The 23,375-nt window shown below is 44.7% G+C and overlaps 1 protein-coding gene across 1 annotated transcript in view; it reads right to left on the reverse strand.

Annotated features, from left to right (window-relative positions):
• The window catches only part of UCMA (upper zone of growth plate and cartilage matrix associated), a 7,141-nt gene extending 1,779 nt beyond the window's left edge, over positions 1-5,362 (reverse strand). Inside the window, exons 1-4 of the mRNA XM_006776170.2 lie at positions 5,181-5,362; positions 4,783-4,848; positions 4,586-4,681; positions 1,658-1,756 (exon numbers count right to left, since the gene is read on the reverse strand). Coding sequence (XP_006776233.1) covers positions 1,658-1,756; positions 4,586-4,681; positions 4,783-4,848; positions 5,181-5,238 — 319 coding nt within the window. The 5' untranslated portion in view covers positions 5,239-5,362. The remainder of the gene's footprint in view (positions 1-1,657; positions 1,757-4,585; positions 4,682-4,782; positions 4,849-5,180) is intronic.
• Between the last annotated feature and the right edge of the window lie 18,013 nt (positions 5,363-23,375).

The following is a 23,375-nucleotide window of genomic DNA, read 5'->3' on the forward strand; positions in this document are numbered from 1 at the left end:
GCCTGACGGAGCAAGTGCTCAGCAACAACCGCGGCTGCACCGCTGCCCAGAAGGCCTGCGCCCTGCCTGCAGTGTCTGCATCTCTGGCAAGGCCTGAGGTCCCTGACCTTAGCCTCCTCTGGCTTTGGTGGAGGACCCATCATCCCCAAGGCACCTGACCTCTCATCCTGATTTCATCATGAAAGGGAAAACAGTGAGTTTTTCTACCCAGGTGCCAGGGATTTGGACTTGGAACATTTAAAAAGCCACAAAATAAAATGCTGTTATTAATGCTATGAGGGGGCGGGGGACAAAACGCTGAAGGAATTTTGGAGGCCACATTCTCATTTTTAAAATGCCTCTCCCCAAGCTGTCCACCAAGGTAAACAGAAGTGTTTGCTTCTGAGTTATGACGCCTGAGTTGTTCCCAGAAACGCCTGGTTGGCCAGGATCCAAGCCTGACACCTGCTGCGGGCTCAGCCAGGTGCCGCCCCAGCACAAGGAGCTTGGCCTGCAGCCCTCGGGTGTCTGGTGATCCTATCCTCTTCATTACGAGGTGCCCTAGGAGGGTGGTACCTCTCAAACGCACCAGTGCAAACAAGCCAGGAGGTAACAACTTCAGAACAGAAACCGCTGGCCTCCTCTGACAAAGGCGGCCTGGATCGGGCCTATGTCTGAGCTCACATGCCACCCGGAGCTTGCTCGGGATCATTGCAGTCTCGAAAGACCAAAGAAAGGAACACGCACACACACGCACACACGCACGCACACACACACGGGCCTGATGGTCTCTCACTATTAAATGTACCAAAGGATTTTTACTCGAGGGTACTCAGTAGATCCAAGGTCAAATGCAACCCGGTGGAAGGCTGTGTGGTTCAAAGATAGAGCCTCCCTTTACCCTCACCCACACCCACTCCCAGCTGCCTCACTGAGGCCGTGATGAAATCAGCCTTTCCTTGGGGTAGCAGGAGCCCTGTCTGCCCTAGGGTTGAGGGCAGACATGAGAGGTGCTGATTGCCTAGTGAGATGTGGAGGCAAAGGTGACAGCTTAGCAGGGATGACACTAGAGCAGCGAGGTAAGGGCACAAGCAAACCACATACTACAAGCATGCCGACGCCCAATGTTATGCATGTGTTGGAGCCTTCATGTCACCTGTGGATGTTGGTGTTGGAGGTGGGGAAGGGTAGAGGCAGGGCACCGGTGACCAGTGCTTGCTGAGTTTTCCTGGTTTACCTCCACCCGTCAGATCAGATGCTGATCATAGTGACTAAGTAAAGGGAGGCCTTGGTTTCCCAGGATAGGTAGTTCTTAAAGCCATTACATTGATGTGAGTCCAAGACACTTAAAACTGAGTTTGAAATCCTCCCAATCCAAATCTACCAGTACTAAGTTCACCAATACAGACAACACGGGCCACCACAGTGATCCCCAAGCAGGAGAAAATGCTGTCAGCCCCACAGTCCCTGAGCCCATGGTGACCGAGGGGTCCTATCCTTTTCAGTCCCTTCTCAGGTTCTGTGTCCATTTATGACTTTCTCCCTTCTTTTCAAGACTCCCATAAGCATGAAAGTAGAGCTTCCCTTTCTCCTCTAAAATGTAGGGAGAAGTAGAGACAACTCGTGGTTTTCCAGCAAAGCCCCGCTTCCCTGGAGACGCTGGCTGAAGAGCTCTTACCATCATTTTGCTCCTCCACGAAGTTCTCAAATTCGTTCCGTTGTTCTTCGTGATATTCCCTTCGTAGCTCGTCAGCCCGCAGCTTCTGCCTGTTCTCCGCTGTGGAAGGGTAAGAGGTGAGAGTTGCCCCCAAGAACAGGGGCATCTGCACGCATTTAGGGGAACACCCATTATTTTGCCTAAGAAATGTAGTCTGGTTTGGAAGGCTTGTTTGTGAGGGCTAAGGATGGGGGCTTCACTGAAATGGTGTACTCCCAACGTAGACTTTCAAACTTGAAGGACCTAGGTCCTAGGTGCTAGGATGTCTTCCCATCCAGCTGCCTCTTTGTGCAAATGAGAAGACTGAGACCCCAAAAGATGAAGCCATTTAATTTCAATCATAAAATTAGTGGTGTATCCACTTAGAAACTAGAAGTTCAATGATCAGAAATGAATTATAGCCCAGTCGGTGTGGCTCAATGGTTGAGTGTCGACCTATGAACCAGAAGGTAACAGTTGGATTCCTGATCAGGGCACATTCCTGGGTTGTGAGCTCAATCCCCGGTAGGAGATATGCAGAAGGCAGCCAATCAATGATTCTTTCTCATCATTGATGTTTCTATCTCTCTCTCTCCCTCTTCCTTCCTCTCTGAAATCAATAAAAAAATTTTTTAAAAGACATTTCTTTTGTCTGGGCTTCATCCGGAACATCCATGGCAGCAGGAGGCTGTGTCTGGTGCAGGAGGAACTGCTCCCTCAGAACGCTCATCCCTCACATCAAAGGGGGAGGCTGAGGTGCTGTTGCCCCCACCAGCTTGGATGTGCAAGAGGAGGTGGGGGTTATGATGGAAGCAGAAAAGCCATCGCTGCTGCCCCACCCCACAGTATAAGGGTGCTGGAGAAACCATCTCAAAACCCTTTTTGAAAGTAAGGAACTTACAAGAATAAGTAAATTAATTAAAGACTAGTTATTTATAGTAGGTTTATATTATTTAACTTCACTCAGATGAAAAATCAAGTTATTTGAATTGATCTCAGTGCAGATTCCTTTGGTAAATCCCACGTTTTCCCCACACTTTTGCCTTTACCTACATAGTTGCAGGAATCTTTACTTTGGCAGAAGGAATTGGTACTCTAGTCCATCCTCATGCTTCACCTCTTGCCCCACATCTACACATTTTTAGGAGGCGATTCACTCAGAGAGGTGAAGTGATTTAATCAAGGCCACACAGCTTGCCAGGGCAGGGCTGGGACTGGGGCCTGAGCTCCAGGCACCCACACTCCACTACTGGACAGAACACACTGTGCATGGCAGAATCTTACAACCCACCACAAGCTCTGAGGTGTGACAGGTATCAGAAAGCTGCTGGGGGTGGGGGTGGGGTAGGGGTGAGGTAGGGGTGGGGTGGGTGGCAGGGGTTTAGACTCTAAGCAGGTGCTTAATGAGCCACGCCAATTCCTAAGGAAGCATTTGCCATCCCCGTGTACTCCAGAAAAGCAACAGGCTTCCCAAATGGCTTTTTTGGAGGTGCCACCTTGGACCTTTGCCTTACACTGTGCATTGTGTACACCCCTTCTCAAAAACATGCATTTTATCAGATTCGTTCCTCCTTTCACCCTAAAGTGACCTGCATCGTTACCCAGAAGCTTGGAGGTGTAAGACGCCTGTCCCCTGGTTCCAAATTCAAGTTTATCACTTAATTTTTACCCAACCCGAGACATAGTTGGCCACGGATCTCCTGTCCACCCACTGAAATTGACAAGGAAACAAGACATGAACTCAGGTGCACCCTAGGAATTCTCCTGGCTGCCCTGGGCTCCCCACGACCAACACACTGAGCTTCTGTTTGAGGTGAGGAACCTCTGGCTTCTGTCGTGTGCCTCATTGTTCTGCTCAGCTTCCAAGGATGGAAACTATTTGCCCTAAAATTCACACCTGCTCCCCACTGGAAGTCTGCCAGAAGGTTGCTTCTCTGATTTCTATCAAGAACTGCCCGATCTCCATCAGTCTTTTCAGTGATTCTTGACATTTGCAAGCTTTTAAGTCTCAAATTGTATGAGGCCTGGAAATTTTCCCAGTTTGGTTAATATTTATCCAGGTGTTTGGGGTGTTTTTTTTTGTTTTTTTTTTTTTCTTAAAAAGGAATTTTATCTCCCAACATTTTCCACTCTCTTCTTCTCCATCATTTGAAAACACTCCTGTTATTTTTACGGAGCAAGTTAACTTGCTGAGCGACACAAAGAGTTTATTCAGACACACACACAAGCAATGAATCCAGCCCCAGACTGGGAGACAGTCAGCACCCACAGCCCTTGGAAGAATCTAGTTCAAGGGCAGAAAATGCAAGTGCCTTTGAGGGTTGATGGGTCATGGAAATGAGGGTCCCTCTGGGCAGGGGCCACCAGGGGCTACTTCAGGCTGAAAGGAGACATGCTTCTGAGCTCAAAGCCTCCCAAATGTCCTGGAAAAAAAAAAACTTAAAACAACACTGCTGGCTGAACACCACACTTTCAGGGGCTTGTGAATAAGGAAACTTGGGCCCTGGGAGAGGAAGTGGCCAAGGCCACTTAGCAGTAAAGCTGTCACCAAACCCACAATCCTGGCTCGGAGCGCCATGTGCCCTCTCCCTGCTCGCAATGCTATTGCTCTTGCGCATAAGGGCTCACTTTGCAGCACCCCAACAAGCACACACGGAGATATTGTGTCTGTCCCAGCTAGAACATAGGTCTTCCCTTGTATGTTTCTAACTTTCTGCAATCGGGATGTGTCTCATCATCCTTTTGTTTCGTACCCTGACAGCAGTCAGTCAAAACAGATGTGACCTGCAATCCATGAGACATGGGCTTTCTAATTAAGAGCTGCAGGCCCTTTGATGCCCCTGGGCGAGCTGACTGGGAGCGAGAAGGAACCAGAGGGGCCAGCAGAAGGCAGGTCGTCAGCATCCTTACCGTTGACCTCCTCTCGGGATTTGGGGGACCGTTTGCCACGCTTCTTGAGGAAATTTGAGGCATCCGATTCCTGCATGAAAATCTTCTGTTCCACACCTGGAACCCGAAGGAGGCCAGTCACAACCCCACGGGCTCACCAGGGCAACCGCAGGGGCTGGCCCCCCTGCCCTGCACCCCTGGGTGGCCCCTGCACTCACCGTCCTGGGCCTCTTGTCTGGCCCCCTGCCCGGTGCCCACTGATGCGCCGGTCCCCTCCTGCAGCACTGTGGGCACGAGCAGAGAGTGAGGGCAGCACACCGAAGGGACCCTCACCCCAACCAGGCAAGGCCAATCCTTCCCAGGACAGTGTGGTTGCCAGGCCCCGGTGGGGAGTCCTGGGTCACACACACACCAGCCCGAAGAAACCACCAAGCAAACAGTCTTCTCTGTGCTGTGCTGTGTTACACGCGCGCACACGCACACACACACACACACACACACACACACACACACATACAGCCAGCTTACAGATAAGCACCCCGCCCCTTTCTCTCTGGGCCAGCCACCTGACAGCCTCACCTAACACCAGTCCATCCTGGAGCCTCCCCTTACTCACTGCACAGGAGCACAGCACCCGAGAAACAGGCGACAAGGAGCAGCTGTCTCCAGGCCATCTTTGGAGAGGATGAGGCTCCGCCTGGGAACCACGGGGCAGGTGGAAAGGGTTCTGCAGCCCAAGGCCTCTGGGTCCTCACTTCTGTGTCAGACAGGCCGGGAGAGAGGGAGGAGAGACTCAGGAGGCTGGGATGCCCCTGAGGAGGGAGTGGGAGGGGTCTGGGTCGTGGCTTCCATTGGCTGCTCCAGCCTGAGCACCGGAGATGGTTTTGGCACCTTGCAGACCTCACAGAAGCAGAGCCTGTCCTTGGGGCCTGGGCTGAGACAGTTTTGAAGTGGCCTTTCCCAGGTCCGCACCCAAGGGGTTGCTGTTGGAATGCCCAGCCTCACAGTCAGGATTCCAGGGACCAAGGGCAAGTTTAAAGAGCTCCTGGCATCTGCTGCAGGGGAGGTGGGGACTGCAGCCCGTGGGAGGGACCAAGGGGGGCTCGAGGGGGACTTCCACTCAGAAGTCAAGCAAAGAGGGACCAGGAAGGCGGGAAGACCCCCATCAGGGTGACACTGCATGGACAGGTGGACCATTCTGATAGTCATCAGAGTACCCCTCACCTTGACACTTTGTCCCCTGCTGATGCTCACTGTCAAGCAAAGCAGGGAGCCCTCGGTCCCAGAGCCCTTTCAAGACATTAAAGAAGAGAGGCAGTCAGCCTTCCTCTGAGAGGGAGAGTCACCGCGTGGACAGATCCCCCGGGCACACCTCTGTGGAAGGAGACAAAGGCAAAGCCCATGTAGGGGGGAGATGGGCTCCGGAACCGGGGATGCCAGGGAATCAGAGCTCTGCGGGCTCACAGGAGCACAGTCCCTTTGGAGGTGTCTTGGCACTGTCATCTATTATGAACCATCCTCAATTCTTTGTTACCTGCTACAGAGTTGATTTTGGCCTTGTTTAGAATTTCCCTAACGGTGATCACCGCTAGACTAGGACACAGCCGACACACCCACCCGAAGCTCCCCTTTCATCAGGCTTGCATGGTAACATCCCTTGTGTACTTAGACCATTGGCCAGGAAATGCATGTTAATGGCAGGAAAATACTAGTAACTGGCAGAGTAAACAAAATAAATGGGTTGGTTTCCGCCCTGACTGGTTTGGCTCAGTGGATGGAGCATCGACCTGCCGACTGAAAGGTCCCCGGTTCGATTCTGGCCAAGGGCATGTACCTTGGTTGTGGGCACATCCCCAGTAGGAGGTGTGCAGGAGGCAGCTGATCGATGTTTCTCTCTCATCGATGTTTCTAACTCTCTATCCCTCTCCCTTCCTCTCTGTAAAATATCAGTAAAATATATTGTTTAATAAATAAATAAATGGGTTGGTTTCCAGTGGAAGAAAGTGCCACAGATACCTGTCCAGGCCCCTGGTGGCTGGGAGCATATGTAAAGCTCCCCGTCCACATGGCTGACCCCACCTACCGGGGTGGGCTCTGCATGATCCACCCAGGAGGGGCAATGTGCATGAGGACATGACAAGGACTTATCTATCAGATTAACTAGATGTCCCTGGGAGAGGGGCGGGCCACAGGACAGAGTGACATTGATGGGACTCCTGGGTGAAAAGGGGGTATGGGAAATACCTGTGACATCCTTGATACCCTAATTCCTCTCGCTGCCTTTTCTAGTTCCATTTATTTCAATCGCATGTATTTACCTGTCCAACATCTCCAAAGACAAGTCTTGAAGGACAAGGGTTTTCAGAGTCCAGTTAGAATGGAAGGCACTGTCCCAAGGCCCAGAGGAGTGAGGCCCCTTTGAGGAACTGCAGGGAGTGCAATATACCAGGGCACAGGCGCCACGGAGGGGCTGGAGGCAGGTGAGCCTGGGTCACAGAAATGAGTTTGGCCTCCACCTCTGTGAGGCAGTGTAGTGTGACTATAAGCACAGGCCCCGGGCCAGGTTCCCTGGGTTCAATCCTAGCTTTAGACTTAAGCAGCTGCTTGGCCTTGGGCAAGTCATTTTACCTCTCTCTGCCTCGTTCCTTCCTCTCTCAGTGGATTGCTGCGAGCATTCCAGTTAATGCATCCAAAGTTCTTAAAATCATGCTTGCAGAGCATTGTATATATGTTTGCTATCATGACAGTAATGACCATTGAATGATTTTGAGCAAGGAAGCGACATGAGGTTTCTTTTATAAACACCACCCTCCCAGCCATATGGAGAATGAGAGAGATTCGACTCAAGTGGTGAGACTGAGAGGAGGCTTTTGCAATAGTACAGGTGAGAGATGATGTTGGCAAAAGGCAGGCGAAAGCAGGCATGGAGAGGACAGCACATTTAAAAAGATTGAAGAAATATAATTAATAGGATTTGATGACTGACTATCTAGGTGCAGTGAGAGGTTTGGAGGCATGCATTTCAGATGGCTTCCGAGTTTCTAGTTTAGCAGCTGGGTAGATGGGTGGTGAGATCACTCAGTGAGGTGGAGAAAACAGAAAGAAGAGAGAGCACAAAGGACATGGCATTGGAAAAATCAAGCCTACAATACTTTAGGATTCAACCAGGTCTTCTGAGGTCAAATCCAGGGCTCTTTCCATTTTCCCATAACCATAATTTTGTGGCGATACCAAACCATCACCAGTCAATTTTGAAGCACTTTCATCACCACCAAAAGAAACTTCATACCGAATAGCAGACACTCCCCATGCCCCTCAACCCCCAAAGCCCTAGATCACCACTGATCTGCTTTCTGTCTCTATGGATTTGCCTATTCTAGACACTCCATCTAAATGGAATCATACAACATGTGACCTGCTTTGACTGGCTTCTTTCATAACACCGTGTTCAAGGCTCCTCCATGTTGTAGCATGTATCAATACCTCATTCCTTCTTACTGCTGAGTAACAGTCTACTGTAGAGATAGACCATTTTATCCATTCACCAGTTAAAGAACATCTGGTTGTTTCTACCATTTGGTTTTATGAATAATTCTGTTCTGAACATTCTTGCATACTTTTTTGTATAGACAGATGTTCTCATTTCTGTTGAGTAGATACCTAAGAATGGAATTGTTGGGTCATGTTTGACTTTTTTGAGGGACTTTCACATTATATTTTAAATGTTCATTTATTCCTTCCTTCACTGCTGTGAGGTCTCTTTTAGGAGAAGTTTCCACCTAATTCATACCTGAAATGGTGTCTGGCACAGAATAGATACTCCATAAATGTTTGCTGACTTAATCAGTGAAAACACTCTTAGTTGAAGGCATTAAAAGGAAGCATTTATGAGTTCATTTCAATGGACTATTCAGAAGAAGGTACCTGTACAGGGACTCCAGATGTCCAAGTTTGTGTATCACTGGATTAAGGGTTTTCCTCAACCAGGAGAAATGAATTTTGAAATTTATTTATGAATTGCCTTAGAGGGCGAGCAATGCAGCCTTAACATTCCCTTCACCTTGACTAAACTTTAGACAGGTTTCTTCCTGACTATGGCCCCTGACCTTTCTTTATTTAGAGCATTTACTTTAGAAAACTTGCAATTAAGTAAGAGATAACTTGCAATTATTCTGCCCTTTGGAAACAAATCTTCTCCCATCTTCTTGCTAGTTTTGCAACCCAGGAAATTTCTTTCCTAGCGACCTGGGAACCATCTTTTTGAAATAAAAACATTGGAGGCAACAACACCCCCTCCTCCCAGTCTCTGTAGGAGGGTACATGCCTGACTTTGGTGGGTTTCTTACTCCAATTGCGAAGGCCAACTAGCCAACACAGGTGTCCTGCTATTCCCCCCACCCTAGCTCTTCTCTCTATTCTATTGAAATAGTCTAGAATAAAGTCCTTCCCTGTTTAATTTTGTCAGTGCAATTTTAATTTTGATAAGGGCAGCAACTCAACTTATCACCTGACCTATCATAGGTGGAAATGGTCTTTGGTGAGAGGGTTTCCATGCAAATGAGATCACCAGATGCTATAGCCCAGTGGTCAGCACACTGCGGCTCGTGAGCCACATGCGGCTCTTTGGCCCCTTCAGTGTGGCTCTTCCTAAGCCTTAGGAGTACCCTAATTAAGGTAATAACAATGTACCTACCTATATAGTTTAAGTTTAAAAAATTTGGCTCTCAAAAGAAATTTCAATCATTGCACTGTTGATATTTGGCTCTGTTGACTAATGAGTTTGCTGACCACTGCCATAGCCCAACAGTAAGCTCTATCCCGAAATAAATATATAAAAGCCCATTGTCTATACCTAATGTTAAGGTATAGACATGTTCCTTTATTTCACTTTCTTTCCAACGGACTAATTATGCTCCTGAGCCCAACCACCCATTTGATAGGGTGAGTTAAGGATTGTACCAAGAAGGAGACTCATAACCCTTGAAACCAGGGGGTCCCCAGAACTCGGTTTCCTTAGGAGCCCCCATGAAGAATATAAATGGACACATTTCCTCCCACCTCCTCAAGCCTCAGAAGCAGTGCCAAGGAAACACCTTAGATGTAAATATGAAGGCTTGTTCATTGAACAAGATAGTGGCAGTTTGCAAAAAAAAGTTTTAACTCATTTGAAGCCCCTCTAGAGCTGACTATGTTGACACGGTGTGGGAAATGAGGACTTCGGGAGTCAGGACAACATATCTAAAGCCTTTCTGGTTTCTTACTTTCCTATGAAAGACATTCATTTCTCTAAGAGCTAGCCAGAGTCTCATGAGCTTCTTTATAGCTTTTCCCCCTGTGTGTCATGGAAATATTATCAATCCTGATGGAAACTGGTTTGCAATCTCCTAGTGAAATTTTCTGTCAGGAGCGGTCTCCATTCAGAGCTTATCTGCATCACTAGCCTCATGTTCTATTCACAGCATGACCAATGACTTTCTTGAGTCTATAGAGACGTTATAAGCCCTTCACTGTGTCGCACTTTTCCTGTTATCTCTACAAGGAAGCCAAGAAACATTTGCCCTCCACCATCACCACTAGGACGGATGACGTGTTAGCTGAGAAAAGCTTTGAAAAAGGCATGGAACATTCTACAGCTGTGTGGAGTCCTCCATGAGAGCACCATAAAGGAGCTGATATTCTGCATGCAAGCACCGTTATGGCAAGTTGCTAAATATCAAAATAAACTGTTGAACAAAATAGATCAAGAGACACAGAAGTATGGAACAGACTGACGAATCTCAGAGGGAAGGTGGGGGAGGGTGGATGGGAAGAGATCAACCAAAGAATTTGTATCCATATATGCATAGCCATGGGCACAGACAATAGGGTGGTGCAAACCTGGGGCAGGGACAGGGGCAGGCTAGAAGTGGTCATTGGGGGGGTGGGGGGCTACATATGCAATACTTTTCAATAATACATATCTAATAAGTAAATAAAATAAAATATCAAAATACTTCCTCACCAGTTGATCAATAGCTGCTTTCCAGAGCCATCTTCCTAATGCCCTCTATCACCCCAGGTGCCCCAGGCTTTCCTCTAGAACCCCACTTTCCATAAGCCATTATCGAAAGAGTGATGCTTGGCCCAGCAGGGAACCTCTAGAACCCTGCTCTGCTCTCATAGCTAGCCTTGATTCAGATTGGTCAGTGTTAATCCTGTTCCAATTAAGCATTTTAACATCACTCTGAATTCAAGGGTTTTTTTATAATTCCCTGGTCCCCTAAATTTGTCTTATATTTATTCCACCTCTTTTTGCCACCTCTGTACTGTTTCCCCCAACCTCTATCAAAAATCCCATATTTATTAGTTCATGTACAAAGATTCATGTACAAGGAGTTTAAAGTATATTTATTACAAAAGTGAAAAATTGGAAACAATCTAAATAAAACAGCAGGGCATACAGCATGTGTGAGAGGAATTTGTATATATCAGAAATGTTTTGAAAGACATGGGAACATGATAATATCATAACAGTATTGACAAGAGGAAGCTACAAGAGTGTGTAGGTAGCGAAAGATATCCCACTAGAGCAAGTTCTCTTGGTTAGATGAAGAATAACTTTAGAGTAGGAAAGAGTAAGCAAGTGATATACTGGTAATGGAAGGGTTATCTTTCTGAAAGAAGATAACCTTGAGTAGATAGATCTTCATTGTTCAGAAAATGAATCACTTTTGTCAGGTCTAATGGGAGGATAAGGAGGGATAGTGAAGGAAGAGGTGAGGTGAAGAGTTGGTTCAAGTCAGGGGTAGGGGTTTTGGGGAGGTCGTGACCCAGCATTCCTTGGGCATTTTGTCGGTGGAACCAGAAAGAGCTGATCTTGAAGATTGCTGAGATTCGTCAGACCTTGGGCTTGAGATCCTAGACTGAGAGACTCCTGGGGCTCATCTCTCCCCAGAGAAATGAAGGAAGGCCCTTTGCTACCTGGGCAGCAGCTAGAGCAGAGCACTCGGTCCCCACCATCCAGCCTACACCCCTGGGGGCGCTGTGCCAGCACGGGCCTGGGTCCCGCTCCAGGAGCCTGAGCTGACCAAGAACCTCTTGCTTCCTCTGCAGTCTCCTGCCTTTTGACCTAAGAGGCTGCACCACAGCCCTTTTCCTGAGCGCCCCAGCTTTGGGAGTGGCACCTGGGGGGCTGGGGTTGTTGGTGCACCAGCCTTAACCTCCATCGCTTGGAAGCTGACCTGTCAGGGATCTGAAGAGCATCCCGGTCAGGGTGGCTCTGAGCCCCTGTCCGAGGATGACACTTGAGGGTGAGAGGCCCACACCCAAGGCGTCACTGCTCTAGAAGAGGATGACAGCTTCGCAGTTGCAGCCGTTTAGGAACTAAAGACTTGACCCAGGTCACCGAGGCCAGGTCCAGCACAAACCCCAATCGCATCAGACCGTTGTCCCAAGGTCAACCTCCCAAGATGCAGCAGCTGAGGCAGGTTGTGTGGCTGCCCACAGGATCCGTGGCGTACATTGGAGAGGCTAAGCTTCTGGATTCTGCTGTTGCCTTCACGTGCTTTAAAAATACCAATGACTGGGTCTCAACCCCCACAATTCTGTGTGTGTGTGTGTGTGTGTGTGTGTGTATAATTTGAAAAATTCATGTCTTTTTTGTCAGCAAGTGCTAATTAAAAAGTCCCTGAATCATTTAATTTTTCCAGCTTTATTAAGGCATCATGAACAAATAGAAATTGTATATAGTTGAGGTATATATCAATTTAACGTTTTGATATACATTGTGAAATAATCATCACAATCAAGCTAGCTAACATATCCATCACCCCAACTTCTAAGGTTCTTATTCAATTAGCCTGGGGTCTGGGCATCAGTATTTTTTTTTACAAACATTTGAGGTGATTGTGATGAACAGTTAAGGTTGAGAACGACTGCCAGAAGTATGTTTATTCTGATTATGCACAAGTATATATGCATGTGTATATATATATATGTACATATATATATATATATAGTCCCAAAAATGTGTACACACTTTGAATAATTATTAATTCCAATGCTTCTTTCTTTTTAGATTTAACCCTTTGGAATTAATAATTACTCAAAGTGTGTATACATTTTTTAGGATACCCTGTATATATAGACACACGTTCACAGACTCATCCAATTGTTTTTCATCCAATTTTGTATTAAAAATACACATATGTGCATTGAGAAAAGTTATAATATTAGTATATTTCTTCCTTTCATTTTTAAATATCTTTTGTTGATTTTTTACAGAGAGAAAGGGAGAGGGATAAAGAGTTAGAAACATCAATGAGAGAGAAACATTGATCAGCTGTCTCCTGCACACTCCTACTGGGGATGCGCCTGCAACCAAGATACATGCCCTTGACCAAAATCGAACCTGAGAGCCTTCAGTCCATAGACGACACTCTATCCACTGAGCCAAACCGATCAGGGCCTTGCTTTAGTTTTCTTGAGAGTTTTAGTATTTTTCAAGTTTTGGACAGTGATCATGCAATCATTTTATAATCCAGAGAGAAAAAGCTGAAGATACTATATAAAAAAAAACCCAAAATTTTACCAATCTATCTAGATTCCGCTCATCTCTCTCTGAGCCATCCTGTAGCCACAACACCCAGCTGTCTCTCTGCTCTGACTTCCTCCTGGCCTGTGGTCAGTGCAGTGCATCCAGCACTTCACAGAGACCAGCAGATGCTTGCTCTTTGTTTCATGTTGGTATCAGGCACTTTCCTAGCCAGAGAGTGCCTGGAGGGTAGGATCCTGCACACCTTTGCAGGGACAGAGGTATTATTGATAACCTGGGCCTGAGCTGGCACCTGGAGAGTTGGCTATGCCTCTGAACAAAGGGTGTGCTCTCTTTCTCTCTCTGGAGATGAAACAGCTGCTTTCTTTCAGGATGGGCTATCTAGGCAGAAGGAACGGAAAGGCTGTATTGGCAAAGCCTGTGGAAGAACATATAAATGAGGTCTGTGGGATAAGAAGTGGGGGCCTCGCTGGCTGGGGTCCCTGGCTGTCCAGAAACCCAGTGAATGTATGGCTTGTATTCTGAGTCCGCCACGGTCCTGGGCAGTGGGGCCAGTGCTTGGCCAGACAGACAGCTGTGTGTAGGCACTGCTTGAGGCAGGCCCAGAGAAGAGAGGAGCTGAGTCACCTCAGGAAGCCTGAGGCTGAGCCATGACAAAGGAAAAAGGCACACAGGCCCCCATCTTTCCATCCTCCTGGGATGCTTTTGAAGGCAAGGCTGTGTGGGGATTCTGCTAGGCTAAGCCCTGCACAACGGGCCTGGGAGCCACAGGACTGGAAATGGCAGGTGTGATCCCTGGCCCGTTTCCTCCTACTAGATGCCAAGATCCATCTTTCCTAGGCATCATCTACTGACATCCCAGTTCCACGCCAGCACTGGGGAATTTGTTAAGGTGTAAGTTCCCCAAAGTTTGGACACACTAGTACTACAAGATGCTCCAAGATAAAAGGGCTCCAGAGCATAAGTAAATTTGAGAAATACTACAGACTCTATCTTGCTCCTACCCACCAGGTTCAATGCACAGGAGTAGTTTAAAGACTTTGACAAGTCTTGCAGCTGGAAAATCTGTTTTTGTTTAGCATTACCCAAATGTAATTGACCACACCATCTTTATTCATGGAGTCCTCATTAACACTCCATGGACTATTTGGGGGACATCTGAACTGGTCATTTAGTGATGAGAGTCTATATCTAGAATGGTTTTTGTCAGGAAAAGTTAATAAGGATTGCATAATTGGGTCCCTGCCCTCAATAGTATGCAGTCCAACTTGGAAGATATACACACTGGAAGAAGTTGTGTATGTTTTTTTAATGACAACATAAACTGTGTGCACCAAAGGCATAGATTAAAAAACACACACAAAGAATTATCTTGGAAAGGTCAGTGTAGGCAGAAAAGCTTCTAAGAAAGCCCCTATGTAAAGGAAGGTGGGTGAACACCAGGTGCTTTGGGAGGGAGAGCAAGACAGGCATTCTAAACCTGGCTTATAATGGGGTATGAAGATGGTGGCAGAGTAGGTAGAAGTTATACTCACCCCCTCCCAGAACCAAACTGAAATTACAACTAAAATATAGAACAATCAATCTGAATAACCAACCAAAGACTAGCTGAACAGAAATCTTATAACCAAGGATTTACAGAATAAGCCACATCAAGACTGGTAGGAAGAATGGAGATGTGAAAAGGCCTGCCCAGTTTCAGGGATGGTGGCTGAGAATCTGGAGGGATAGCTCAGCGCAAAAGTTTCCCCTGAGGAATGTGGGGTCTCAACTCCACGCCAGAGCTGTAGAGGCACCCATAAAACATCTGGCTGTGAAAATCAGCAGGGATTCTCTTCCAAGGAGAGACGAGAGTCAGCCAGAGCCAGAGGTACACCTGATGGTGTATCATTGCCAAATATGTTCTCCCATAGAGTGGGCTCTCTTTTCGTTTTGTTGATGGTTTCTTTTCCTGTGCAGAAGCTTTTTATTTTGATGTAGTCCCATTTGTTTATTTTCTCCTTAGTTTCCTTTGCCTTAGCAGATATGTCTGTGAACATATTGTTACAAGAGATATCTGAGATTTTGCTGCCTATGGTTTCTTCCAGGATTTTTATGGTTTCATGCCTTACGTTTAAGGTTTTTATTAATTTTGAGTTTATTCTTGTGTATGGTGTAAGTTGGTGGTCTAGTTTCATTTTTCTGCATGTGTTTGTCCAATTTTCCCAAAACCATTTATTGTAGAAACTCTCTTGACTCCATTGAATGTACTTGCCTCGTTTGTCAAATATTAATTGAGCATAATGGCTTGGTCGTTTTCTGGGTCCTCTGTTCTGTTACATTGATCAATATGCCTTTCTTATGCCAGTACCAGGCTGTTTTGATTATGGTGGCTTTGTAGTATAACTTGAAATCTGGTATTGTGATTCCTCCAACTTTGTTTTTCTTTCTAAAGATTGCTGCAGCTATTCAGGGCCTTTTTTGATTCCATATAAATTTTTGGAGTACTTGTTCTAGCTCTGTGAAATATGCCATTGGTATTTTAATAGGGATTGCATTGAATCTGTAGATTGTCTTGGGTAGTATGGCCATTTTAATGATATTGATTCTACCAATCCATGTACACGGTATATTCTTCCACTTGTTTATATCTTCCTCTATCTCTTTTTTCAATGTCCTGTAGTTTTCTGAGCACAGGTCTTTTACCTCCTTGGTTAAGTTTATTCCTAAGTATTTTGTTTTTTTATTGCAATGGTAAATGGAATTGTTTAGTTTCTCTTTCTGAAAATTCATTATTGGTGTATAAAAAAAGCCATCAATTTTTGGGTGTTGCCAAATTCATTTATTAAATGTAGTAGTTTTTTGGTGGAGTCTTTAGGGTTTCCTATGTACAATATCATGTCATCTGTGAATAATGAGAATTTTACTTCCTCCTTTCCAATTTGGATGCATCTTTTTATTCTTCTTGTCTGATAGCTGTGGCTAGGACTTCCACAGTACTATGTTGAATAAGAGTGATGAAAGTGGACATCCCTGTCTTGTTCCTGTTCTTAGGGGAAATGGTTTTACTTTTTGCCCATTTAGTATGATGTTCGCTGTAGGTTTATCATATGAGGCACTAACATTTTTTAGTAAAGTTGCTACATTGCTCTTTTAGGTGTCTCCAATGGAATCCAAATATAGTAGTGATTTTATAGCCACCTTTATTCATTAAACATACACACACACACACACGAACAGCCCCAGCTGGTGTGGCTCTGTGGTTAGAGTTCCAGCCCAGGCACTGAAGGGTGGCAGGTTCAATTTCCCATCAAAGGGACGTATCTAGGTTGCAGGTTTAATCCCTGGCCCCCATCAAGTGTGTGCAGGAGGCAACCAATCTGTATGTCTCTTTCACATCAATGTTTCTCTCTCTCTCTCCCCTTCCACTCTCGCTAAAGATAATCAACTCTCTCTCTCTCTCTCTCTTCCTCCCTTCTTCCTCCCTTCAACTCTCTAAAAATCAATGGAAAAAATATCCTCAGGTGAGGATTAACAACAACAACAAAAACCCACACATGAAAGTGCTTTTCTTTAACAGTTGGAAATTTGACATATTTTTTCTCTTTCTCATTTAACTCTTTATTTCTAGTCCACTGGGATGAAATGGCAAGTGCCAATGCCCTAGGGCTTTACCATTCCACTTTTTCACAAACTATTTTTCTAATGTAATATATCTTTAAGCTTGTAATTTTTTTATTTATCACCCTATCATACTTTTTCTGCCAGTTTATATTGTTTCTGAAACCATAATCCCTAGTGTTAAATTTTTTTTCTTCTGGATTGAATTGTTATTACAATTAATATTAGTGCATAACTGGGCAAACAACATAATTATCTGATAAACGATAAACAACAAATCATTATAGATGTTTAATAGCCATCAAACATCTCTTCATGAAATAAGTGTGTTTTTTGAAAATTAATTTTTATATGTGGATAACTATTATTATTTTAGACTGAGACAAGATTCAGCAATAATATTCTTCCTATTTTTTAATTTTTATGAATAGAAGAGCTGGTGAAGCTTTTTCTCATAAATAAATAGATGAAGCAAGAAGTTTTATTATAGCAATGTCACTCAATTCTTTGAAAGTTTTCTGAATTATATGCCAAAAATCATATAGCAATCTACCATCAAATATTGTTTGTTGCCTAGCCATTGTGGCTCTGTAGTTAATTGTAAACCAAGAGAACTCTATTTGATTCCTGGTCAGGGCACATGCCCAGGTTGCAGGCTCGATCCCTGGAGAGGAGCATGCAGGAGGCAGCCAATCAATGATGTTTCTCTCTCATTGATATTTCTGTCTCTCTATCCTCCTCCCTTCCTCTCTCTCTCTCTCTCTAAAAATCAATAAAAACAAACTGACAGGTTTGTTTAAATCTTTTTTTTCAATTCTGATAAAAGCTAAGAATTTGGAAACCACTAGAGAAAAGACTAGAGGAAACCAAGATGGCGGCATAGGTTAACGCCAGAGATTGCTGCCTTGAACAACCAATTCAAATTACACCTAAAAGACGGAACGGACATCATCCAGAACCACTGGAAACCACTAGAGTTAGAAAAGGATTTGTTATCTGCCATAAAAGTCATTCACTTTCCCAGCTTCTGGAAAACAGAATAAGAAGGATTTTTATCAAGACTTCTAAAAGTATTTATTATTGAAACAGTTGCTAATAAAATATTTTAACAAAAATTTCATCATAAGCATGCCATACATATGCTTTTATCAAGCACTAGAGCTGCATATTTTACTCATTGCTTTACTGGAAAGCCTGCCAGCTAACCAGATTACAAGGCACCTTGTATCATCCCCTCTTACAGTCAAACCAGTCCGCCCAGAGTTTCTGTCATCAAAAGTCTGATTTCATTTTTCAGATGAAATAATCCTGTTAATACACTTTCAGGAACAACCATCTCCTTCTGAGTTCTGATACCAAGATAATTATGTAAGACACAGAGCTTCAGCATGAGTTTGTCTCTGTGATGAAATCAATCCGCTTGCCCACAATTTTCTCAATGGTACTCCCTTTTCTTTATTCTCCCCAGACTTTCCGCAGAAACAGATACCCATGGAGTTTTTTACTTTCTGGAAGAATGAATCTCCATAAGGTTCAGGAAGGTTTTGGAAAGAGGTGCTGGTCTTTTGTCAAAAAGTGGAAAGGGCCTTGATTGCTGTTGGCATCACTGGAAGGAATTGACCATCAGGCCAAGTGCCCAGCTCAGGTGACTAGGAAGGCTGAGCCCCTGGGCTCTACAGGACACCTACTACACAAGGCCACTCTATCAATTTCAGAAGACACAGCAGATCTACCTAATACATGGAAACAAACACAGGGAAGCAGCCAAAATGTGGAGACAAAGAAATATGTCACAAATGAAAGAAATGGAAACAAGCAAACTACTGGATACAGAGTTCAAAACCATGGTTATAAGGTTACTCAAGGATCTTCATGAGAGCTTCCAGGGAATTAGTGAGAATTTCAAGGATCTTAGTGAGAATGTCAAAGACATGAAAAGGGACAAGTCAGAAATTAAGCACACACTAACGGAAATAAGAATATTTTACAGGGAGGAGAAACCAAGATGGCGGCATAGGTTAACGCCGGAGTTTGCTGCCTCGAGCAACCACTTCAAAAATACAACTAAAAGACGGAACGGACATCATCCAGAACCACAGGAAGACTGGCTGAGTGGAAGCTCTACAACTAGGAGGAAAGAGAATAGCATACCGAGACTCAGAGGAGGCGCAGTGCTGAAGTCAAATACTAAGGTGCGGAGGTGCTCGCAGAGCAGGCTGGCGGCTGAGGGCACGGTTGTCATTTTCAATTGGGAGGGAGTCTCAGACTCTGAGTTCCAGATCCAGGCGAGCCTCTAGGGACCCAGACTCAAAAGGGAGAAGCAGGAGTGTTTGGCTTTGGTCGGAACTCAAAGGCAGCTTTTCTCCGAGGTTTGCAGCGGTTGCTGGGACTCTGAGAGGCAGAGCACCTGGGGACGGGACTGAGAGCAGCCATAACTGCTTGCTCAGCCTGCCCTGTAGATCCCCCTGGGACCCGCCCCACCCAAGCTCTGCACAGAGGCATTTGCCGGATAGCCCCAGGCAAAGGCTAGATTAGCACCTCCCTGGAGGACAGAAGTTCTCTCACTGCGGACACAGCTGATTCTCACAGCCAGTTGGCCTGGCTCAAAACTGCACTTTTAAGGTCTTTCAATAATTTTCTAGAAACTGCCGATAAACTTAATGAGATCCACAAGAAATCTAATGAGACCCTCGATGTTGTGATAAAGAACCAACTAGATATTAAGCATACACTGACTGAAATAATGAATATTATACAGACACCCAACAGAAGACCAGAGGAGCGCAAGAATCAAGTTAAACATTTAAAATGCGAAGAAGCAAAAAACGCCCAACCGGAAAAGCAAAATGAAAAAAGAATCCAAAAATACGAAGATAGTGTAAGGAGCCTCTGGGACAGCTTCAAGGGTACCAACATCAGAATTATAGGGGTGCCAGAAGATGAGAGAGAGCAAGATATTGAAAACCTATTTGAAGAAATAATCACAGAAAACTTCCCCTACCTGGTGAAAGAAATAGACTTACAGGTCCAGGAAGTGCAGAGAACCCCAAACCAAAGGAATCCAAAGAGGACCACACTAAGACACATCATAATTAAAATGCCAAGAGCAAAAGACAAAGAGAGAATCTTTAAAGTAGCAAGAGAAAGAAACTCAGTTACCTACAAGGGAATACCCATACGACTGTCAGCTGATTTCTCAACAGAAACTTTGCAGGCCAGAAGGGAGTGGCAAGAAATATTCAAAGTGATGAATACCAAGAACCTACAACCAAGATTACTTTATCCAGCAAAGCTATCATTCAGAACCGAAGGTCAGATAAACAGCTTCACAGATAAGGAAAAGCTAAAGGAGTTCATCACCACCAAACCAGCATTATATGAAATGCTGAAAGGTATCCTTTAAGAAGTGGAAGAAGAAGAAAAAGGTAAGGACACAAATTATGAACAACAAAAATGCATCTATCAACAAGTGAATCTAAGAATCAAGTGAATAAATAATCTGATGTACAGAATGAACTGGTGATTATAATAGAATCGGGGCTATAGAAAGGGAATGGACTGACTATTCTTGGGGGGAAGGGGTGTGGGAGATGCAGGAAGAGACTGGACAAAAATCATGCACCTATGGATGAGGACAGTGGGTGGGGAGTGAGGGTGGAGGGTGGGGCGGGAACTGGGAGGAGGGGAGTTATGGAGGGGAAAAGAGGAACAAATGTAATAATCTGAACAATAAAGATTTAATTAACAAAAATAAATAAATAAAACAGCAATGAAAAAAAAGAGAATATTTTACAGGGATTCAACAGTAGAATAGAGGATTCCAAGAATCAAATTAGCAATTGGATATGAGAAAGCAAAAAACACCCAATCAGAACAGTAAAAAGAAAAATGATTCCAAATATATAAAGATAGTGAAAGGAGTCTCTGGGACAACTTCAAGTATACAAATATTCACATTATTAGGGTACCAGAAGGAGAAGAGGGAGAGCAAGATATTGAAAACCTATTTGAAGAAATAATGACAGAAATCTTCCCCTACCTGGTGAAAGAAATAGATTTACAAGTCCAGGAAGCACAGAGTCCCAAACAAGAGGAACCCAAAGAAGCCCACACCAAGACACATCATAATTAAAATGCCAAGGGTTAAAGACAAAAAGAGACTCTTAATAGCATCAAGAGAAAAGCAGTTAGTTACCTACAAGGGAGAGCCCATATGACTGTCTGCTGATTTCTCAACAGAAAGTTTGCAATCCAGAAGGGATTGGCAAGAAATATTCAAAGTGATGAATAGCAAGGACCTAAAACCAAGATTACTCTACACAGCAAAGCTCTAATTTAGAATTGAGGGTCATATATAGAGTTTCACAAACCAGAAAAAGCTAAAGGAGCAAATCACCATTAAACCAATATTACATGAAATTTTTAAGGGTATTCTTTAAGAAGAGGAAGAAGAAGGAGGAGAAGGAGGAGGAGGAGAAAAATATGAACAATAAAATCACAATATATACATATCTATCAACAATTGATCTAAAAATAAAAATAAATGAGCAGGAAATCTAATGAACAAAATAAACTGGTGAACAAAATAGAATCAGAGGCATGGAAGCATGGAACAGACTGACAACTCTCAGAGGGAAGGGGAGAGGGGAGGTGGGAAGAGATTAACGGAAGATCTTACCTATGGGCACAGACAATAGGGTGTTGAAGGCCTGGGGCAGGGTGAGAACTGGGTGAGGGGGACAAGGGGAGCAGAACGGGGACATCTGTAATACTCTCAACAATAAAGATTTTTATTTTTAAAGTGGAAAGGGGAGAGGAGAATTCACACCTTTATCCAGGCACATTCTTGGAAAGAACAGATTTGAAAGAGGACGTGTGGGAGTTGTGGAGCTAAGTTTTGATCACCTTAAAACTCTCTGTGGCCCACACGCCTAGAAAGACCTCAAGAAACCCCATCTGGAGTTCTCGACCTTGAGAATGAGCAGAAAGAGAGGAGAGAAGACCTGAGGCAAACATAGATTTAGAGATCAGGGGAGTGAAACCAGTAAAGGTGACTGAGCTGTTGATGGGTTAGAACATTCAAAAAGAAGATGAGTTGGTGGCAGAAGGAACCACATACATGTGGCACTCATTCTCGGTGGAATCTCTAGGTTTTGGAAGCCCTTCTTCTAAAGAATCCCAATGCGACTTTGCTGGGGTCTCTCAGGTGAATTTGGCAGAGGAAAACGGGAGTACCCCCAAGAAACCAGGGGTCACCTGAACTCCTCCTTCTCCCTCATTATTGTATCGAAATCCTATCATTTCCATGTCTTAAATACCATTCACTTTTGCCCTCTTTTCCTTGAATGCATTTACTCTAGTACAGGCTATCATTTCAAACCCTCTGATGCTGGCTTTCCTGCCACTAGTCTCATTCTCTTCTATCCTGTGAACTGTTGTCAGATTTCATCTTTCTACAGTGCAAGTTTGATCATACCACACCACTACCTAAGACCCTCCAGGGATGCACAACGCAGTAATGGCAGCTGCTACCCCATTCTCTACCAACAGAGCCAAGATTTGTCCATTTCTCTGTCAGCTCTGGCTTTCAGAGAGCCCTGGACTCCATATGCAGGGTCTTGATTAGTCAACCAATCAAGTAAATCTCCTTGCTAAACATTGGCTTAGGAAAGGGCATGTGAACTTTAGGGGAGAGAGAAAGCTGGAGTGGGGAGATCCTGGGAAAGGATCTTAGTTTTTTAAAAAGTGACACAAGGATCGGTTTCTATCCTCAAAAGGAGACACACAAAAAAGAAATAATTATTTTCTGCCTCTGGATGTTGCTGTGTGAGGATGTAGTCCCTGAGGCCACTGCTGCCATTTTGTGATGATGAGAAGAGTGAACAAGATGACGAGGATGGAATAGGAAACAGGTGAAAATGACACTGAGCATAGTGTGCCTCTCCTGTGGGCTTCCAGCTATGTGAGTTAATCCATTTTGTTTATTAGTTAAATCTCCAGAATTGACTTTTTCTGTGACTTGCCACCTGCGTTGACAAAAAAAAAAACAAACAAAAAAAACACATCCCAAGTGACTTTCCCCTGAATATTGAATAAATTCCAGATTACTGTGGGTGGCATAGAAAGATTTTCATTATCTGTCCCCGTTTACCTCTCTACCCCCATCTCCTCTGTCTTCCCCTCTGAGTTCTGGTATATCACACCCTGGTCATGCCATGTGGGCTCTCCCTTTCTTCACATTCTCTCTCTGGTGAACAACCTTGTCCTCATTGCTCACCTGGCAATGTCTTTCTAATTCTACAAGATTACTCTCAAGTGCTTCCCTCTCTTCATTACGTCTGTTTCCTAACCTCTCCTGGTAGGAGAGACCTCTTCCTTGTGTCCACACTTTCCCTTCACTCCCCTTTGCCCTCACTTTCCTTTAGCTCTCCTTCAATTTTAGGGCCTTCCTTACCCCATGCGTTTAGATTTTTACATGATTTCCCTCCCTCCCCAACCCCTTTTTCTTTTTTCTTTTTTTTTTTTTATTACAAAGGGTATTACATATGTGTCCATTTTTCCCCCCCGCCCAAGACAGTCCCCTAGCCTCCCCTATCCCCCAGTGTCTTATGTCCATTGGTTATGCTTATATGCATGCATACAAGTCCTTTGGTTGATCTCTTACACCCCTACACCCCA

Source organism: Myotis davidii, unplaced genomic scaffold (assembly GCF_000327345.1).
Source record: "Myotis davidii unplaced genomic scaffold, ASM32734v1 scaffold749, whole genome shotgun sequence".
NCBI classification, from domain to species: Eukaryota; Metazoa; Chordata; class Mammalia; order Chiroptera; family Vespertilionidae; genus Myotis; species Myotis davidii.